The sequence below is a fragment of the Numenius arquata genome, chromosome 7 (assembly GCF_964106895.1).
Source record: "Numenius arquata chromosome 7, bNumArq3.hap1.1, whole genome shotgun sequence".
Taxonomy (NCBI): Eukaryota; Metazoa; Chordata; class Aves; order Charadriiformes; family Scolopacidae; genus Numenius; species Numenius arquata.
The window spans coordinates 29949787-29971414 of NC_133582.1; the positions used below are offsets into that span (position 1 = coordinate 29949787).

Genomic DNA, 21628 nt, shown 5'->3' on the forward strand with positions numbered 1-21628 from the left:
GAGGGAAAGGTCTGAGCTCTGCTGACGAGAGCAATCCTCCCCGGAGCAAGTATGTCCTTTACAGCAGCCGTTTGCTGTTCTTTGTGGTGCGGTTGTTGGGGCCTTCCTGCTGCCTGGGACCAGTATCAGAAGGCACCTGCTTTAGGATAAAGATTAGATTACTTGTGCGTGTCCTCGCCTCGCTCTCCCCTTATCTTTCCAGCTAATTGAGATAAATGACATAAGCAGCCACCGAACAGAAGATGTGCTAAGGGAGTGGGTGCAGTTTTACCTTGAGCTGCTCAGAATGGCCAAGCTCTCCCCTCTAAGGCTCAGGCTGCTGAGAGCTGTACGTTCAGGTAAGGCGGCAAGTCTCGAACCTCTTTAGCAATTGAAGGTGTGGATGAATTTGGCTAGAATAATAATCGTCCCATACCACAAGGTGCAGCACTGGAAGCTCAGACATTGACAGAAATGTTTACTCAGTTCTCTAGCGGTTTTGATAATCTGTTTTTTGGTTCTGTTCCCAAACCCAAACTGAATTATTTTGCAGGAGACTCGTTATCAAGTTTGGCTGACACGGGCGGGAGAAAAGGGCCCACACGGGTCAAACGGGGGCTGTGGCTGGGCTCTGCCATCTCTCCCCACGCTCTGTTGCATTCCTGTACCCTTTTCAGGGGCACGGCGCTCTGCAGTCGTTTGTGCTCTGGTGCACTGGCAGGTATTGAGCCTGGAGGCTCTCAGCTTCACGGGGCTGTCCTTACAGAAAGAGAGAAAATCTCTCTAGGTGCAAATTCTAGGATTAAGTTCAAATACGCTTTTTTACCTCTTTTGTGTGATACATTGTGCCATCAGTAGCAGAGAGGGGTTGGGCAGCCTGCCCTTGAACTTTACATTTCAGTTCACTCTTCCATTTTCCAGGAAGATGCTGATCCATGATGGTTATGAACAGTAACTACACTGATTCCTTCAGGCTCAAGATCGGAGGCTTCCCGAAGTCCTCACAGCAGTCTCTTTAATACTTCAATGTTCAGAAAGTCAGTAATGAAGCATGTTTTTCTTTGAGGATGTTTAAGTAAAATCAGGTACCCATACTTCTGATACAGACACAACCAATTTAAAATAACTTTTTTAATGACTATACACAAGTATTAAGTGTGTTCAAATCAGCACATCTGCAGCAAATTACACTGCACAAACAGTCCCAGTTTTCTTCCAGGCTTCCAAATCGAGCAGAAGACTGAGTGTTTGTGGAGCTCCAGGCCTTTGTGCCTACAGAGACCAGAACCCCCAGTCCTTGGTGGAGCAGCCGTGCTGCAGCTCAGAATCTCTCAGCTGCTCTGCTGGCCACTGCCCGAATATTGCCATAAACTTTTGATGGAGGACTTCCTGCAGAAGAAGAAAGCACAAACTCGGTCAGCAAACGAGGCAATGGGTCTCACAGAAACATGTTTTCCTCTCATGTCTGTTTTAAAAGAAGTGGAGCAATAAGCCGACGGGCGAGAAGGACGTCACCCTGTTCATTATCACAAGCGCAGAGTTCAGCCTCTGCTGTTGGCGTGGGTTGCCCCCTTGGGCTTTCAGACACTGCATTCAAAATAGCCCCTCGGGGATCGCTGCTGCTAAAGCAAAAAGCAGAAACTTTTCCTTCTGCACCATGGAAAGAATTTTGGAGGCAAAAACCAAGCCCTGGGCTCCCTGCTGCTTCCCCAAACCCTTCTCTTAAGGGCAACAAGACAGGTCCCAGCAAGTTGCCTGCTCCCGGTGCAGGTGTGGACACACCAGGGAAGGTGGCAAGACCCACAGAAAGCAGTTCTCAGACTCCAAGATCTATTCGTATGTAATGGAGAAGATTAGATAACCGGACTTACCTAAAATTAGATTGCAAATTGCTGTTCGTGCCATTTTAATGTTCTGAAAAGATCCCAAAATATGAATTTTCCTGTAAAAAGCAGTCAAAGTAGCGTTAGTTGATGGCAAACACCTCCCTGTCATTACATTTAGTTAATAGAGCATCTAAGTTGGAGGTGAGAGATGACCACAGCATTTCAGATGAACGAACTAGTTCTTTTTCTACAGTTGCGATTAAAAAAACCCAAACGCTCGAAACCAGGCAACCTACACCATGGAATCCATGCTCTTCAAAATCCTTTACAAAACAGACTTTACAGTTTGCAAATGCAGTGTAGCTGCTTTAGGAGAAAAAACAGCGTTGTGGGATTGGTGGGTTCAACTTCTATTAATTCATAAGAAAGAATTCTTATGCTCTATAGAATCACTTGATTCCAGGTGTGCTGGTGACACTGTCATAGTTCTCAAGAAGTCAAATAAACAGTTAGCACTCATTAAAAATAACACTTAAAATAATTTGTCTTACTAATGCTCTATCACAGTTTCAAAAAAATTCAAGTTATCTTTCTTCCTGGAAGGGAACGTGGATTAATTTAGGGATTGTGCTTTGCCTAGAAGGAAGAAAGTCATTACTTACGTGTCAGCAAGAACTATTCGTGTCCTGGTTACGTTTTCTATAGTGAATTTTGTTTTTCCACCTTTTCCTGCTATTCTCCCGATTGCTCTTGACAGATGATCTCCCTTCAGAGGTTTGACTACAAGAAGAATAACGCGCTCAGTGAAACAGCAGCGGCGTGTGTTTCTGTAATGCTTCCCTTGTTCACGTTACTGGAAACGACTCATTTTAAGCAATATGAAAGCAACTTGGCTATAGGTGAAATACATCTGTATTCACCCCTGCGACGGGAAGTGACACTCGCATCCAGTGGCACAGGACCAGGGGAAGCAGAGAGACATTCTCATACAGAACTGCAACGTGAGGCAGTCTCTTCATGACTGAGCAATGCAGACTGAGGGAAGACACGGAGCCAGAGTGGACACGATTTACACCAGCAGAAAAGAAACAGATCACATTTAAACACTGCTCCGAGGAGTCCCAGTAATACATGAAATAATACACGTTTCTACTGCCTACTTCCCACCCCTCACTGTCAGGATAGTGGGAGGAACAAAGCCCATTCCAGTTTAAGAAAATCTAGTGGATATGTTATTCCCCAAAACACTCCATATTTAAAACGTTTATGCCGTGACAACAAAAATCCAATGAACCTGACAATATGACATGCTTTTAAGGATGAAGGTCTGGGGGTTTTGTTGGGACATCTTAAAAATGACAACCCTTTCAAGCCGCCTGTACCTAGACAATAATTCTATGGATTGGCACAAAGGTTTTCCTGATCCCTAGGGACAAGTGACTGAAGTGGAGCAGGGGGAAAAAAAAACAACCCAAAAATGTACTTGCAGGTGGTACACACGACTACGTGAATACTGCAGCAGAAACTACTCACCATCTGTAACTTCAAATGATTCTAGAAAAAGATCGTCTAATCTGATCAGAGCAAGAGCATCCTAAAATATGAAGAGCTGTGTTATCAGCGTGTTACAGTTCCACAGGAGATGCAAGCTTGTATGTTTTCTTTACCCATCTTTACCAACAGATGACATCAGTAGTATTTTCCCACTTAACAAACAACAGTCAGCTAAATTAGATCAGCTGTTTTTTCCATAGCAATATAAGCATTTACTTCTGTGTAGAGAACCCTTAGACACCCCCCCTCGCCCCCATTCAGCACAGACCCGCCTGCTACCCGCCTGGTGAAGTCAGTGCAAGTCTGCGGCAAGGAGCAGCCTGTGCGACACTGCAAAAAGGGGTTTGTTTTCTCTGAGTAAATTTTGAGTTTTGAACATACTGATGGTTACTGACCGGGACTAAAGCAAAACGAACAGTCTCTACATGTGCAGAGCACCTCAGAGCCAGAGAGAAGAGAATTTCCTGCTTGCCATTAAATATTGCCTCCATTTAGTAATTTAAATTATGTGCTGTTTGAAGATCACCTTTTTATTCTGCATTAACTTGAGAAAATAGACTTCCACTCTAGTCACAATTTCAAACAAATTACTTCTAGAAAACCACCTAAAGATTTTTTTTTCCTTTGTTACTGTAATTTGCAGAGAGGCTAAAGACTTCATGCAAGCAAATTCCAGCAATCCCACAATCCAGCTGTTGGGAGACTCACCTCTACTTGAAACCCAAGGATAAATGCTTTCACAAAATCAGCTGCTTTCGTTAGAGCACTGAGATCCTTTGTCTCTTGACAAGTCTGCAAGACAAGAAGTTACGTCTGCAAATTAAGACCACGCAAATAGGATCAGGACTTGAAAAATCTAAGAGGCGAAGGCTAACCATTAAAAAGCCACGTTTAGGTAATGCTCCTGTATTGTGTTTTGCTGAAAGACCCAAGCGATAAACTTTGTGCTCTCTTATAACGTTGACCCTCAACCTACAGAGGGTAGAGCAGGTGATCAGAAACCCAGACGGGTTCAGTAACACATATGGGACAAGATTAACAAGATATTTGAAACGGGAACAGATCAACCTCACAAAGCTGCACACATTGGGAGTATTTAAGTTTTATACTTTCGTTTTTCCCCCCGCAGAGGCCATGGGATTTGCTGCCAGAGGGCATTTTTTCAGCTCATGTTCTAAAACTGGGCCAAAACGTTCCTCTACTACCAGTGGAAAAGTTTGTGCACACGTGCATTTACAGATCCTGACAGGGACGACTTAGGAAAGAGCAGTCTTTGAAGCTGTAATTAAAAGGAAAGGAAGAAACAATAATTAAGGAAGGTAATTACGTTAATGTCTGTAATGTTGAAGGTATTCTGAAATGTCATTTACAGCTTCCACACCACCATGAAGAAATGACAGAGACTAATTTCAAAGTTTTTAATTGTTTTATAGTCATGATAGATATGGACAAAATTCAGTCAGTTTGATCAAAAACCTGCTATTTGAGCAGACATCATTCCCTATCAAAAAGCGGGGTTAAAATCCCAGGTTTTTCAGCTGGGTAGTTATTCAGTGGAATTGCAAGAGCGTTCCTAACTTTTCCCCAAGTTATTTCTAGGAATGTAAATAAGGGATAGGTTTGTCACCTTTCCTAAGAATCTGGCCCGCTTGTCACAAATGATACATTTTTTTTTCCCCTGCTAGTTGTGCTACCATCAAACCTGCGGCAAGATTTCAAGGTTAGGAGGCAAAATGACTGTTGGTGTCTGTATTTTCACCATTGCCTTATAAAATCTCATACATCAACACTGGTAATAGAGTAACTCATCCGTCAAAGGTGTAGCGTGAGCTTTGGATATAGACGCTTAAAGCCAGCTAGTCTGAATATTCCTGAGAAGGAATAAGAATGAAGAATGCGCATCTACAAGATTTGCAATTATATACGGGTATCTGTGCCCTAAGCTATTTCAGTGCAACCCATTAAGGAAAAAGCACAAACTATTAAACTACAGGCCTTTATCTTCTGCCACAAAAAAAAGAAGACATTAGAAGCTTTGGTGTCCTCCACTCAAAAGACACCGTTAGCTTAAAAATGTCATGTAAGTACTTAGTGGCCTTAAATATCTGGAAAACATTGCACTCCAAAATCATATCTAACAAACAGACTATGATTCTTCTGTAATTCTCAAGTATGTAATTTTTCTCCTATAGAAATAAAAAAAAAACCACCAAAAAACCCCCAAAACAACCAAACAAAAACCCACCAGTTTACGCCGGTCCCTTCCAGATCCAGAAGTGATTAGTGCTTTTAAATTTTACTTACATTAACTACTTGCTTCCAAGCAATACCTGACAGATTTTTACTTTGACGCCCAGTGAGGGTTTTCTGGTTAGGTCAGACTATGCAGTTTCCCTTTTCCCTGGCACTCTCTGGGATACAGAAGGTTTCCCTGGGCTTTAGCAGGTGAGATGGAAACACCTGCGAGGAGAGGCACCCAGCGGGGGGGGGGCAAGCCGGAGAAGGAGCTCCCTTTACCTTGATTTCAACGTTTCTCGTTTTCAGGTTGAACCTGATTTGAAGCTGCAGGTGCTCCACGATCGGCGTGAATATCTTCATCCAGTTCTCTTTCAGCGGCGTGTACCTGTTGGCCGGCACGGCGACCTTCCGCAGCTCGCCTTTCCCAACCTAGCCGGGGGAGGGAAGAGAGGGCCCGGTGAGACAAGGGCAGGCCGAGAACCGGACAACATCCCAGGGCCTGGCGGGCGGCCATGCCGGCGTCTCCCCCTCCCGGCCTACCCCGAGCGCCTCAGCTGCCACCGGCGGGAAGGCAGGCCTCTTGCTGGGCCGCGGTTCCGCCGTCTCCATGGCGGACGCCGCCGCCTCCTCCCCGCCTGCCGCCCGCCGTTTCCGCCGGCTCCGCTTGGACGAGACGCTGGTGAAGCCACCCTCAGAGGCCGCCACCTCAACCTCCATGGCGGGGGAAGCCGGTTGGGGCTCGAGCCCGCGTGCCCGCCGGAAGGAGGCTGGGAGGCGGCGGCTGCTACTTCCGCTTCCTGGGGCACCATCCCGGGGGGGCGGTGGCGGGGATGGCGGCGGGTCTGGACCGGCCGCAGGTGGTGTCGCACGCCCAGCAGGCGCTGAACTACACCCTCTTCGACTGCAAGTGGGTGCCCCGCAGCGCCCGGCTCCTCTGCCTGGGCAGCGCGGCGCGGGGCAGCGGCCTGCTCCAGCTCTACGAGCTGCGGGGGGGGCGGCTGGCGCTGCTGCGGGAGGTGAGGCCCGGCCGGCCGGGGGGGGGAAACCAGAAGGAAAAACACCCCGTTTGGGTTCGACTGTTAAACTTGCCGGTCCCGTCGCTAGCCTGGGGTGCGCCCGTGGGGTTGTTGTTGCCGTGGGACGCTGTTGGGTTTGGGGGAGGGGAGGGTGTTTTTCCCCTGCGAGGGGGGTAGAGACGGCAGCCTCCGGGCACCGCTTGCGGGCCGAGGTGGGCGGTTTCAGGCCAGTAAGCCGAAACCCTCTGCTTTTCTGTGCACAAAGAAGTAAACACGAGGTGGGGTTGGCGTTTTGAGTGTTATTCTACACCGAATACCCTGCGGAGGCTTCCCTCCGGCTCTCCACAAGCCGCTGCCGGGTCCCGGGTTGTGCTGCTTCCCCCCCCCCCCCAACTGACACGGAATGTATCCTCTTTTTCAAAAGATCGAAAAGGCCAAACCTCTAAAATGTGGAACTTTTGGGGCGACGTCGCTGCAGCAAAGGTACTTCGCAACAGGAGATTTCGGTGGAAACCTTAACATCTGGTGAGCGCGCCCCTTCCCTGGCAGCTTTTCCGCGTGATGCTGTGCGGGTCTGGCTGAAGGGATGTTTCCCTGCGTGGCCGGCGTTTGCGTCCCCTGTTCTCTGTTGCCATCCGTGGTGGGGACCCGGCCCCGAGCTTCGCTGGCTACTGAACTGGAACCTGCCTGTTTTGTAAAAACAAGGTGAATTCTGCGCAGTAGCTTAATTCGGTGCTGTTTCATGTGGCCCTTCTGTGTGCAGCTACGAAAACCCGTTAAAGTTCTAGATCCTCCTCTGAAAATGCAGAGACTGGGTTGTTTTTTATTATTATTATTGTTGTTGTTATTACTATAATAATATTTCCCTTGCCAAGGAACTATTGGTTCCGTTTTGTTGGACTAGCAAGAACATGGATTAGTCGCCAGTTGAAACAGAAAATAAAATTCTGCAGGATTCTCAAAGGACGAGAATCGGTGGGAAAGAACCGTTGAAACCCATGGCTGGATGCAACTTTGATTTGGAAGTTGAAGAGGAGGAGTCGGGTCTGGGTGGGGCTCAGCGAGTAAGGTCATTTTATACAGTCACTGAAAGTAAAGCTCATTGAAGCGTTTTGATCTGTAGCGGGATACGCTTTGAGCCCAACATAAAAACTGGTGAATCCCACAACTGCCTTGACAAACAGGGAAGTCCAGAACCAAGCAAAAACTTTGTGACCGGTGTAAAGCAGTAGCCAGAGAAGGAATCAAACAAAGACTCGGGGTTCTTAATGCTGATATCCATATTTTGTTCCCGCTGTTAATCTGAACTGTTATAATTTGTGCTCGAGTTTCCTCTTGATGTTACACGAATCCTGAGTGTCAAGGAAAATGCCATATTGTCTGTTCTTTTCTTTCTTGCCTAGGAATTTAGAAGCTCCCGAAATACCAGTGTATTCTGTGAAAGGTCATAAGGAAATCATAAACAGTATAGATGGTGTAGGTGGCTTAGGAATTGGGGAAGGTGCACCAGAAATTGTGACTGGCAGTCGAGATGGTGAGTTAGTGAACTCTGAAAGTCTTTTCAGTCATGCTGAGAAAGTAGCCCGCAAGCTCTGATGGCAGGGCGCCGTCTGCCATCTGAACTAGTTACAAACCTGTTGCAACTAGTTCTTCACACGCTGTCTTTTGAATCTCGCTCGGGACAAATTCTCTCTTAATTCTTTTAGAAGCTGTAGATAAGCAAAAAGATACTGTTGTCACTGAGCGTGGGACAGAAGGAATACAAAGCAGAATAAATGCAAAATATCGGCTAGAGAAAACATCCTTAACAAATAGTTTTGCTTTTTTTTTTTTTTTTCTGGTTTTGTTTGTTTGGGGTTGTTTGGTGGTTTTTTTTTTCTATCTGCTGAAGGCAGTCTGGCTTTCTGGAATTGAAAGAGGTGCTCCCGTGTTTTGAATGATCAGGCTGAAAAGCAGAGGCCTTCCTTGGGAAGATGAACGCAACGTGGCAGTGTATCCATAAGACAAACCCCATTGTCCTTCTTTGCCAGGAACCGTGAAGGTGTGGGACCCGAGACAGAAGGATACGCCTGTCGCCAATATGGAACCTGTTCAGGGGGAGAGCAAAAGAGACTGCTGGACAGTAGCATTCGGTAACTTATCAGATTATAACCATTCCTCCCTCTGATATGACTGTGCTTTGAGGACTATCAGAGTATTTTTGGGATGTTAGGGAATAGTTTATTCCGTGTGGACCAATCAGTACCGAGTTTTGCTTTTCAACGTTGTCAAATTTATGTGTTTTTAATGTGTTTTTCAAAAGAAGTCAGTTTTGTGGTGACTGGGTTTTGGACTCATTCTCCGATCACCTTTGGTCAATCGTTTCCCAGATAAGCTTTATCTGTGCAAGCTTTATTTCCGTGCCTGGGAATGTAAGAACAGTATATCCAGCTGTGCTGTCCTGAGGGAGTGTAAATATTGTGGTGCACAAGGAACCAGTCGCAACTATCAAGCATTAAGGCGTTAATTTAAGAGAAGATCCTTGAAGCTAAGAGCTAATTAAAGATACAGAGATGCTTGATGCGTGCTCTGCATTTTTCCTTTGGAGAGAACAAGCTGATTGTGTTCTACACGAGCTGGTGTTTCTGGATTAGCTCCATTTTTGCCTCCAGAGGCTGGTTAAGGAACTGCTTTCTGCCGCGGTGCTGTCTGGGGAGCACAATTTATAGCAGATGAAGATTTAAGAGAAGAAATGTGTTTGTATAAGTTTACAAGAACAGCGGGCAGTACTCAGTCTGTGCGGTTTAGGCTGCGCTTGGCAGGGAGAATAAGAATTTTGTTCACATTTTTACAAGAAAGAGACTGCTAGTTTTGAAGCGGTATTTTCTATACCTTTCAGGTTTGAAAACCCGACTGTTCATTAAGTCTTAATATCTCAATACTAATATATTTCTGGCATAAATGTAAGTTGAAATTGCAGGCTTAGGAGGTCTGAAACGTACAGCCTAAGGAAGGTTTCTGTGTTCCGATTGATTCTTTCTCCAGGCAATGCTTACAATCAAGAGGAACGTGTCGTATGTGCTGGATACGACAATGGGGACATTAAATTATTTGACTTAAAAACCATGTCACTACGATGGGAGACCAACATTAAGAATGGGGTAAGGAGACTGTAAAAGTGTTTTTCATTCCAGCTTCAATGCAGAATGAAAAAATTAAAAGGACTCCTGTCTACCTGAAATCTTCCCAGAGGACATTTCTGATGAGATTGTACCGAGGAAGTGTTGTCTTAAAGTTCACCTAATTGTACCCCTCGGGTTCTTGGTCTGGATAGCGTGGGATATTCTTCAGAGGATTCATGTTTTCAGATGATTTTGTTATTTCCAAATTGGTGATGTTGTCGTTGTAAAAATAACCAATGATTAATATGTATTTACAAATCACAAACCTCTCATTTTTTTTTTTTAGCAGTGGTTGAATTTCAAGGCTGAATGTATTTTTTAATTTATTTTTTTGTATATATTTCCAGGTTTGCAGTGTGGAGTTTGACAGAAAGGATGTAAATATGAACAAGCTAGTGGCCACGTCACTTGAGGGAAAATTTCATGTTTTTGATATGAGAACTCAGCATCCAACCAAAGGTTTTGCTTCCGTTTCAGAGAAGGTACGGGGAGACAGAGGGTTTCTTAATAAGAAACAAACTGTTTGAATATAGGCTGTCAGAGCAGTACGGGTCTGAAATGATTGTCTTGGACAGGTAATAGATGCCCAGATTACTGGGACACAAGCTGTGCAGTAGCATGGCTGGTGGAGCCCCAGGTGCCAGCAGTGAAAGGTCCCCAGGTTTCATCCCCTTTACAACCGGATATTTGGGCTTTTCTGGCCATTGGGTCCTGCTGCGGATGCAGCTCTCTGCGTTCAGCCCTGCCCCTTTCTCTGGGAGTCATCTTCATTGGAGGCCATATTAAATTGTGATGAGCGTGCAGATTCAAATCTTAAATATCTCCCAAAACAAAGTGAGCCCTCTGCAAACGCGTCTCATTCTGCAGTCACCAGACCTCATGTGAGTCCTGGAAATCATTGTTTTTCTTCGGAACCAAGTATTTCTGCATTGGGTTATTGGGAGTGAGTGAAAGGATGGATAGGATAGGCTTAGTGGCCTGGAGGCTGTTAAATACGGAGAACTCATAACTTTTTTCTTCCATCTGTGACCACTGCGTTGACTAGTTTAAGTTCTTTATAAAGCAGTATTTTTGTATTTTTTTATTTAGTGAACAAAATCTGATGGTAATTAGAGGAAAGGAACTTTTGTGGTGAAGTTCTTTAGGACTGCCTAAATTAGAAAAAACTGAGTTTCAGTGTAATACCGTTAAATTACTGTTTTCCCTACCACCATTCAAAGCAGATAAGATGTTAGTAGTACTTTGATTAGATAATAATACAAAAGTGTTTACTGAACTACTGTTTGTAATAATCAAAATGTGAAAATGGATTTTCTTATCTTTCATTCACCGCGTTTAAGCTTTTCCTTTTGGATATTTGCAGACAGATACACATTAAGTCAGACATTGTTGGGGTTTTTCCCTAAGTGATTTCTGTTCCTCTCTGATCTTGCTGTGCCCTGGCTGAGATTAACATTTGAATTGTAGATCCTTTGTTGTCTTTGCACAGTGTTTGTAGCATATTCCCTTCCAGTAATGATTTTAAGAGATGTCAGACAGTGAAATTAACCTTGTGTCACCCAAGAGCCTGGGAATCCTGTAGTTGTAGAGCAGTTTCAAAACCCGTGCTTACACAGCCACTTTACCTCTATTTAACCTTGCTCACGTGGCCAGTCTGGAAGAAGCCGAAGTGAGTGTGAGCCTTGGCAGGGCTGCTGCTCTGTCTCTGCGGAAGAACAGGGTGCGTTTGAGGCCTGGCTTGGCTTGTCCTGCACCAGCAGGTCTCAAGGCCAGAGGAAGGGAAGGTACCTCGGAAGAGACGTTCCACTGTCCACCACGAGAAGGCCGGGTTCTCTTCATAGAAGTGATTGCCATTTTAAGATTCTGCATCCTTTCTTGTGAAGCTTATCCATAACTGACTTCTCTAAGATGCTGATTTTTTATTATTAGGCGCAAAAATCTACCATATGGCAGGTTCGGCACCTACCACAGAACAGAGATATATTTATGACAAGTGGAGGAGCTGGAAGCCTTCATCTCTGGAAGTAGTAAGTGATCACTCTCCAGCCTGCAACAGGGGCAATAAGAAACCCACTATTTATTGTTTTAAGAAAAAGTCTTCCTGGAAAGGATGAGGGGAGTTCTGCTTTCAACTGCAGAATATCTAGTTAAAATTACTGCTTACAAGTGCAGTAGGAGTATCAGTACTTGATCTGGAATCCTGAATTAATCCCTAAAAGAATGTGACAACAGCACAGCTGAATTTTGCCCTTGGCACTTTTCTTAACATAATCAAGATCTAATTATATCCTTGGTTAACAAGGTGATAAATGGAAGAAAATGGATTTCTTAAATTTCTCATATGGTAGCAGTTATGTCTGAGAAGAATATTGAAAGCCTGGACTTCTAATGATTCTTAGATTTATGTCTTCTTACATTATGTGGCAAAATAATTTAATCATCTGAAATGCAGTGAGGTGGGTGTATGACGTTTCAGAGGGATAGCTGAGATGAAATTTTCTTGCCTGAGGCAAAAGCCAAGCAGTTAAAAAATGAAGGGCTATAGGAGAGAGGTGTCAGGATTCTAAACTTGCTGCCTCATTTTTTCTTTCATTAAATATTTACTAAGTATGTACTGTGGATATAACTGGATATATTCATTATTTTTAAGACATTTATTTGCCTTATCTTGAGAACATAGGAAACCCTCCTCTGTGTCCTTTTTAAAATAAAAAGGATAAATGTGTTTTTATCAGTAAATTCTAAGTGCATGTTTTCCTTCTTGCCAGCGAGTACCCAGCTCAGCGCTCGAAGAAGGATTCTGAAGGAGCTGAGATGGGGGTTGCAGGTTCACTCAGTCTCTTGCAGAACGTGACTCTGTCAACGCAGCCCATTTCTAGTCTGGACTGGAGCCCTGACAAAAAAGGACTGTGTGTTTGTGGTGCCTTTGACCAAACTGTGAGGGTGCTGATAGTTACCAAGCTTAACAAAGTTTGACAGGAAAACTAGAATTTCTGATGAGAACGCAATATAGTTTGCAGTCTGTAAATATGGAAGGGAGAGTCCTCCTGCTTCTAATTTAATTTCTCCCTTATTAAAACTGGATTAAAGAAATAGAAACCAGATCTTTCTATTGAAAGTTCCGATACATGCAGTTAAGAGTTGTTTGACTGTGCCACAATGAGGTGAAGTTGCCTGGGCACAAAACTTTTACCTTCTAGAAATGTGAATTTACATTTAAAATAAAATGTGCCTTTGTGTTAACCTGTAATTTCAGAAATCACTTTACATTCTTTGTGTTCAGTTTAATCGCAGTGCAAATCTGTTCACACTTGTCAAATGGTGTGGCTTTTTTATATATAGTATTGTCCATATGCACTCATGCAATGGAAACTACTATATACTCCCTCACAGAAATTCTTTGTGTTGTTGGCTGTATCAATTAGAATGTTTGATAAAGTGACTCTTTAGAACACTATAGAAACTATAATGAATGCCGGAATATTCAGGTTTAATGGAGTAAGCTCTTTATTGAATAGTGTATTGAAATTAAACTATTGAACAAAATGCACTGTTTTATTATTTTAGTTTGGTTTCATAACAAGTTTTTATGTTCTGTTGTTTTTCTATCTGTTTATAACTTGGTATTCTACAAATAAAATTACATGGAGTGTTGTTTTAATACGAACAAAGTGTATTATTCAAACATCCAGAGATTCAGAGAATGAATGTATTTGTATAGGTTTACAAAAGCAGTATGCAGTACTTAGATAAAACTTAACTCATTTTGCAGCAAAAGCGACTAAAACTTACCTCCATCATGAAAAACTCTATAGAGTATCTGAAGTACTTAAGTACTTTTTTTTTCTTTAACAGATTCAGTTTTTCTTCAAAACCCAGTATGAGAGAGTAGCTTTGTTACTCTAGTTTCACCGGAACTTCTCTTTGTAATCCCCTTTATCTTCAATGAGTTTCTTCTCTGATTCTTACCAGTGTGTGCTGCTGCCAGTTTTTAGCAGGCACATCCTCTACCTGTGGATGTATGGTGGGGGCTTTCTTAATTTCAGTAAGCTCTAATGATTTCATTTGTTATTTCTTTGTCTGGTATTAGCTTTCAGGTGACTTGTGTGTGCACATGCAAATTTCAGGTAAAAGCATTTAACTACTTCTGAAACCAGACTGTGATGGGAAAATGTTGGCTTTGTCCAGGATAACTACAAAAAAGCCCCTGTGTGGCCATTTGCAAAGAAACTTTGTCTTCTCAGGCTTTGGAATGAGAAATTGGTATCTGACAAATTCAGGTGAGTCACCTGCATGGCATCAAACCTGAACCTGCTCCTGAAAACTAGAGGCTGCTCTGTAAAGAGAGAGACGCCAGGGCTTTATCTCTGTACTGGTCCTGCCACCAACTGGCATCCAAGCAAGATGCAGGAGGAAGAGGAAACAGCCAGATACTGAAGGTTAAGGTAAGGAAAATGGGAAATGGGGGAAGTGGTGTGGAAGCCAAAGACTACTGAAAGTAGGAGGAGAAACTGGGTTGAAAGGAGAGGTGAGGAGCTGTAGCAGAAGGGCGACACTAAGGCTGGGAACAACATCTAGAAATACTGCCCTTCCAAATAACAGCTTGTGTCAGAAAAATGATACTGGGATAGCTAAATCACAAACCTGAATGGGAAATGGGATGCGAATTTGCCCATGTATTGTCAGCTCTGTTTTGGAGAGCACAGGTGACAAGCTTTGGACTGAGAGGCTTCAGATTTTTTTCTCCCAGATTCCAGCTAAATACAGGTGAGATGGAACTGTCCATATTAATTCCTGGGTATCTTAGTTGATTAAACCAGCTGAGGAAAAAGAGGAGGCACTTGTGGGTAGAAAAAGGCTCACAGGATCTTAAACCTTGTGGAATGGAGAAATCATGAATGCCCGTGTAGCAGAAGGGGGCCAGCAGGAGAATTGCAGTAGACCATAAAGCAATGTGTCTGTTGAAGTCCATGGTTTTAGTAGGTCTCTGATACTCGGCTCTAGCCTGCCTTCAAATTTAGTCTCTTGTATCTCAGGTTTAGCAAGTGCCAGCAGGGATGAAAGCCCAGTAACCAACAGTAACAAACTGGGAGCTATCTGAAACTAACAAAAGCTTACTTTCAGAAAAGCAGTCCTTAGTTTTGACCAGCGGGAATCCATTCCCTTGTTAAAGAGGCATCTTGCTCAGCAGCTTGGCCCTGGGAAGTTGCCCCAGCGTGGCCAGAACCATGAGGGTGCCCTGGTGAGGTAGGTTCCCAGTGCTATGGACTGGCACCAAAGCTGCTGAGGCTGAGCCCAGAATGTTAAGATCTCTGAGCAAGGGCTAAGGAGGTCGGTCTGTCTGTCGGTCAAAAACATGCCGTCGTAACCTCTGGTGCAGGTGTACGTGCAGGTTTCACTTCGGGTAGGCCAGTAAAGGGCAAGGTGTGTAGCATCTTAGATGTACATAGGTCCGCAAGTGCTCTTTCAAGGGACATAGGCTAAATATTTGGTGGAAGGCAAAGATTTATGAGATCCAGCTTTTTTCCTTAAGACTTGATGGTTTGCTTTCAGGTGTAATATTTAGTATATGTTTTTTGGGATTTTTTTTTTTTTTTTGACACAAGTGATCCCATCTGCTTGTGTGCATAGCATAATGCTGAGCGTATATTTTTAAATTATTTTAAATGTTGTCCCTCCTAGGGTGCATCCTAGCAGGAGGGAATAGGGGGAACTACTGCTCTGCAATCTTGGCTGCAGCTTGCTTTGAAAAGCTGGGGGAGGTGGAATTCAAAGAATCAATTCAAGAACTTTGAGTCTAAAATGCACTGTTCAGAGATGGCTTCCATTAGCTTTGTGCTGTAAATAAAATATACTCACTAAAAGGCATGCTAGGCAGCAGAAATTTGTGGAAATATGGTTTCTCTCTTTAATAGTAATTCTGAGTCAAGCACAGAGTAAGGGAAGAAAAAGCTCTCAGTACAGGTACCTGTGAGGGAAAACAAAGAACTCCGAGTGCAGGACTGTGCTCTTGGCAGTATTTTTTTTTACATACTTGGCCTACAGCAAAAATGTCCTTTCCTTATACAAACAACTCCAGGGAGAGCTCCTAGTGAGCCTACATAATGGTGACACAAATTAGAGCAAGAACTAATAAACAACGCTCTTAAAGGTCCATGGGCCTCCAAAAGATGAAATGTGTGTTACCCCTGGGTACTTAATTTGGGGATTAATTTTATTTATTGTTTTGAAAATGAAGGAATGTGTTTCCCTCCTAAGTAGCTGTTTTCATGAAAATACATGATGATTTGCATCGCAAAAGTTTGCAAAAAGTGAAGAGAACTGGAGGGAAGTACAGATGAATGATAGTGCTGTCCTTGTTCAGGAAAGGTAAGGTAACTGTGTAACTAGAAAAGAGATAGTTACTAGCTGGAGAGAAGAGCTGTTGCAAGTGCTTGTACTATGCTGCATCTCCTCAGCAGATTGGCATTTCTGCATCTCCCAGGCTAAACAAGAAACTTAAGCAGACCAAAAGCTGCCTGGGGCAGCCTGGCCTGCTCTATTTATAGTCCTTCCTCCTCTTGCTGAAGACTGGCACCTTGCCTCTGCAGCCTGGCAGCCGAAGAACTTAAGTGTGTTCTAAATAAATTCATAACGCGTCAGAGATGAAATGCACAGGGCCAAATCGTCCCTGACACAGCACCAAGGAGCACTCTGGAAAACCCCAGCCTCGCCCAGAGCCAGGGAATGGAATGTGCTACTGAGTTTGGCTCCACCATGAGTGACCACGTTTAACAAATCTGCTTGGCAGCTATCGCTTGTTTCCTGTGCAAACCATCCCTATATGCTCACAGAAGAGAAGAATCTGTTTATGGGCATGACTGCAGCCAGAATATAGGTATGTGTTACGCAGTTTTGGTTTTGGTTTTGCCTTTTTTTTTAAATTTTTTTTTTTTTTTTGTTGCCCAAATCCCCAGCTATTACAAATTGGGGCTTTTCCTTTCACATCGCTACTTTCACCGTTTGTACAGGTCCTTGGACTTGGAGATTATAGCCCTCCAAGGCTTCTGTGCAGGTAGTCTATATTTGGCCTACAGTATGTAGTTTTCATCCCCTCTGCCAAAAAAAAAAAAAAAAAAAAACCAACCAAAAAAACCCTAATAAATTTACAGCTTAGCCATGACTTGGATTGAATTTTAAGCAAAGTAAGGCAAGTTATAACTTTGTATGGGAAGCCAGAATACAGTGTGCTGTTGAGGTGGGTGAAATATCACCTATTGTCTCTGATTTTTCCAAAATTCAGCTGTGATACAGAGGGTATTTAAAACCAGAAGCAGTAACAAAAGAGCCAGGACAGAAGACAGAACTGAGGAAAAAGTTAAGTAGCACGCCAGCGTTTGAGAATTTACCCAATGAAGCTAGAACAGCTCACGTGTGAACTGTATTAGTTTATAATTACTTACCTCTTGTGCCATCCAAAATAGCAACCGTAACCCTGAACTTCAGGGCAGAGGTGCAGCAGGGTATAAATGGCAAACCTGTGAGGTGCACAGCATATACCAACATTTGGAAGTGCACATGCCCTTGCCTCTTCACAACCAGTGATGCTGACAGGGACATCACGGGACAGGAAGACAGGGAATTGCATTCAAAAAGGACATCTGTCCTCCAGTAATAACTTCAGACACAGCAGATACAGCTTGCCGATAGAATTCAGCTCATCTTCCCTAAATTATTGCCATCAAGTATATTCAATAGCAAATAGGGATTGTTTGGCTAAGCCGACTGATTTAAAGCCTTTGTGCACACAAGATATTTTGTAGTAGCATACACTGCAAATGCAAGTCCCAGTACTTTGGGGAAGGGCAGCTGATAACTCAGGCAGGAGCTGGGAGCCGAATTCATTTGTGTGCAGGGCACGGCTATGGGACTGCCTGTGAGCAGCTGCCCCACGCTCTGGCCTTCTTCCTCCTCAGCCACCAATAAGGCAATTGCCAGCAAAGAGGCAGAGAAGTTTTGCAGGACCCTGCAGCAAAGGGGATCACAGCAGAGTATCTCTTCCCTACAATACTCTTCAGTGTCACACCCATAACTAGTCAATCTGGGCCAACTAGCAACTGGCCCCATTACTTGCTGGAGTGATTCAGGGCTGTAGCATGAGCAGGGGCTGTTCCCAATAGGCAGCCTGTGTGTGACAGCCTTGCTTTGGAGACCAGCTCAATTTAACAGTATGGTGACAAGCTGTGCCAATCGGTCTCTGAGCCAGAGACTAAGCCTGTTGCTGTTTAGCTTAATGGTACAGCTACAGCTTCTGGGACAGATGTGGCTGCTCCAGTTTTCTATACTTCCAAGAGATCCCCTTTCCTCCTGCCTTTATTCCCCTGCCACCACAACGTTAGTAAATCGTTAGTCACCACCTCCGTGTCTGGGGATGTGCAGAGAGAGCTGAGCTGCAGAACCATGTGGAAGCACCTGTAAATTCCCTCCTCTGTTGAGCTTGGCAGTAAAAGCAGCCTGTGTGTAATGCACAGTTTGGGGTTCCGTTCCCAGACCAATGGTTTCTTCCTCTCCTGTCAACGCGCAAGAGGCCACCCAAGGTTGCCAGCCTCTCAGGGTACTTCCTGATCAGAACATTACACCCTGTCCTCCTTAAGTTTGGCAGTGAAGCTGGTTTTCATCACTATGCCCATCAGCAACATAAATAAAACAAGCACAGGCAAGCTCTCCTTGGTTGCTTGGCATTTTAAGGTTATGAAACATTTAAGACATTCTCTGAAGCCAGAGGATGCGTGGGTTGCGGAATGGCAATAAGGCCCCCAGAACTGCACAGTAATCAAGACCTGATAGGACCTTTTTGTGTGACAGTGATTCAGAAATAGTAGCTCAGTCTGTTTACTGGATTGCATTGTATCAGTTGCCCACTGTTAGACTGACTGTTGACAGCCTTGCAGTTGAAACTACTCTTTTTCAAGTGAATTACTGGTTAAGTCTCCAGCTGCTTCCAGTTTCTTTTCTTACAGGCAGAGGCTGCTCACATTAAAACCCACCACCAGCAATATTTGTGTTTCAGAAAATACCAAGGACCTGATTTTTTGTGTGAACATTTCCATCAGCACCGAAATGTTACTTTATCCTCACTTTGCACAGATGTGAATGACTACATGTGGCACAAATCCTCAAGTTGTTCTTATTTGTGGATTTGCTGTGGGGGCTAAGGGATTTCTGGCTCTGATTATGCTGGGATGTTGCTCCAGCCTGTCTTGCCTCTGTCTGCCAGAAATAATCCAACACTAGCAATGCCTTCTCCGTACTAAAGGCTTTTTCCTTCTGCTGTCTTCATCTTTTGCTTATTTTTTAAGATTTCTGAGACAGAGACAATCTTCTTATGAGTGTTTCCAGCTTGGAGCACCGTGAAGCTCAGGTTTCTAGGCAGCACTGATGAACAACGATGAAAAATAACAATAAAAGGTAGGTGCAGCTAACGAAATCAGTTCAGTTGCATCCCATGCTAAATCTTTCATTTTCTGAGTCATCAATCTTCCTGCAGAGATGAGAGAATCCCTTCTTCATGTTTGTTTCTGGCATAGCTTGACTGGGCAGTACTTTGTGGCCTGTTCAGCAGATATGGGGGACAGACCCTTCCTGCTGCTTTGCAGAAGAGTGCAGGGGCACAGGCCTGTGGCATCTCATATCCGGTAGTGTTTTCCCTTCCTGACATCCACATTCCTTTCCTCCCACATCCTGCTGTCGCAGGGTGTATGAGAAACATAAGAGGAACCACACTGGGTTAGACCAAAGAGCCTTCCACTCCTGTATCTTGCCTCTGCAGGGGCCATGTGCAGATAAATAAATATAAAAAAACACCTTTACAATGACAACTGCCATTTGGGTCCTAAGTTTAATTTACTTCTAAAGTTGTCCTAAGCTTCCTGCTAAAATGAAGCTGGAGTATGAAATAACATGGTTCTATTGAATTTATGCACGGAAGCTAACAAGTGAGAATGGTGGAATGCTAATGCATTTAGAAATAAACCTCAATTTCTAATACAATTTACTTCCACAGTCTTAGTGAGAGAGACAGCTATAAAAAAATTACAGCTTTACATACTAATTGGGAAGAAATGCAATCTTAGAACAATATCAGAACAAATACTCCACACATGGTAGATTGCTTTCAATTTATTTCTACAGTTTCCATATATAAATGTATATAACCTAATAGATATATCTATATTCAGCAAATAAAGCTTTGTATGGAAAGTAACCAGATATGGTACCCAGAACTTCACCACATCCTGTCATTTAATCTAGTTGGCATGAACACAACCCCTTTTGATTTGTACTAATTATCTTTATCTTAGTGTAGATCTCATCCTCCCTATCTGTTATGCTAAAAAAGCTTTAATCAGAGGGTTTAAGCTAGTCTTATTGAATTATATTACTTTTCCTCCCTAAAAAAAGCTACATCAAGCTCAGTTTCCTTCTTTCCATGTACTTTTACGTCTTTATTTTGATTAGAAATGTTATGTTTTCAAAAGGGACCAGAGTCTGTGTTTAGTAGGTTTAAAGCCATTCTAATTTAATTTGAGTGCAGAAAAAAAAAGACATTTCCAGAGCATTTTAACTGAAAGGTGAGTCTAAGTTCACCTGGGCTTATGTTGCCACATATGCTGTCCCCAAGTCCAGCAAACTGTGGAAAATTTTGGAGGTTACACTTCTTTTCCATTGTCCAAAGTGTTACTGCTACGAGTTTTTTAGATCCTGAAGATGTGAGACATCCCTGTGAGCTAGCCTCAAGATTCTATTCCCCTTCTTACCCTATCTAGTGGCTGGGGCACAAACCTGGCAGCCTCATATCTTGGGCTGTCTTTTTGGACTCACTATCTGCCTTGCACTAAATCCCTGTAAACTCTCTATTCCTGCCCCACCTCCCCACTCCCTGCATATATCTGGTCTCTGTAGAATACAGGCAGAGTTACGTAAGTAACATAAACATGCTATTGAGCCAGGCAGCTGCCTGCAAATGTCCTTTTGGAGGTATTTGTGTGCTGATACGCCAGAGGAAACATCAGGTACTCACCCCTCTTCCACTGAGTGGCAAGTGCACTCAGGCAGGCAGGTACTGGCGAGCAGATGGATGATATTCATGCTTCAGCTTACTCCTGCTACACCCTCTTCTGGAAACTTGCTGGTCTGCCCACACATCAGAATGCAAATTTATTAGATTACATGGCAAAGAAACAGGCCTCACAATCAAAAATGCCTACCCCAGAAATGCCCAATGTGGCTGAGGCCCTTCAGACACCAGTGTCCTATTCATACTGACAACTCTCAAACTGGCCTGCTCACTCCGACCTGGGATTTTAAAAGGTACCGTTTCATACTCTGTTTTTTAAAGACTTGGGCTATAACTTGACTTTTAACATGCTAGGTCAGGAACGGTTGTGAAATAGTCTGCAGTTCAGGTAATGCAGATGCAGACTGACTCGCTCTTGAAATGGTTTAAAATGTGATGTTGCACAAGTTTAGACAAACGCATTTTAAAAGCAAGCTACAGACTGACCAGAGGTAACACAAAATTTCTCAGTTTAGTTTCAACACAGGGTAGCTGTACTCTCACTGACTTAATCTCATTTAAGTCGGCAACAGTTTAGCATTTTCAGCATGGTTGCTGAATATCTAGAGGTTTAAGACAGACTGACAGAACAAAAGGGAATGTTCTCCATGTTTGGATGTACTGGCTTTCCATTAATTTCTAGAAAGGGCTTATGGTGGACACCTGATAAAAGTGTCTACTTGGAAAACCTGAGTTATTTAATGAAGTATCTCTGCTGCTCTCATTAAGACTCACATTAAAAGGCAAAAAAGAGTGATT

The 21628-nt window shown here is 43.5% G+C and overlaps 2 protein-coding genes across 2 annotated transcripts; one reads left to right on the top strand and one right to left on the bottom strand.

Moving 5' to 3' along the window:
- Positions 1–1098: 1098 nt before the first annotated feature.
- PNO1 (partner of NOB1 homolog) lies at positions 1099–6346 on the bottom strand. The gene is made up of 7 exons (XM_074150272.1): positions 6138–6346; positions 5877–6026; positions 4068–4151; positions 3339–3399; positions 2468–2585; positions 1851–1921; positions 1099–1368 (listed from the first exon to the last, which is right to left on the bottom strand). Exons 1-7 carry the CDS (start codon positions 6312–6314, stop codon positions 1301–1303), a joined length of 729 nt encoding a protein of 242 aa, XP_074006373.1. The 5' UTR covers positions 6315–6346; the 3' UTR covers positions 1099–1300.
- A 64-nt stretch (positions 6347–6410) lies between these two features.
- Positions 6411–13439, top strand: DNAAF10 (dynein axonemal assembly factor 10). The gene is made up of 8 exons (XM_074150271.1): positions 6411–6613; positions 7038–7138; positions 8017–8147; positions 8644–8745; positions 9638–9753; positions 10122–10256; positions 11704–11801; positions 12543–13439. The coding sequence occupies exons 1-8, from the start codon at positions 6428–6430 to the stop codon at positions 12748–12750; spliced, it is 1077 nt and encodes a 358-aa protein (XP_074006372.1). The 5' UTR covers positions 6411–6427; the 3' UTR covers positions 12751–13439.
- The last annotated feature ends 8189 nt before the right edge of the window (positions 13440–21628 follow it).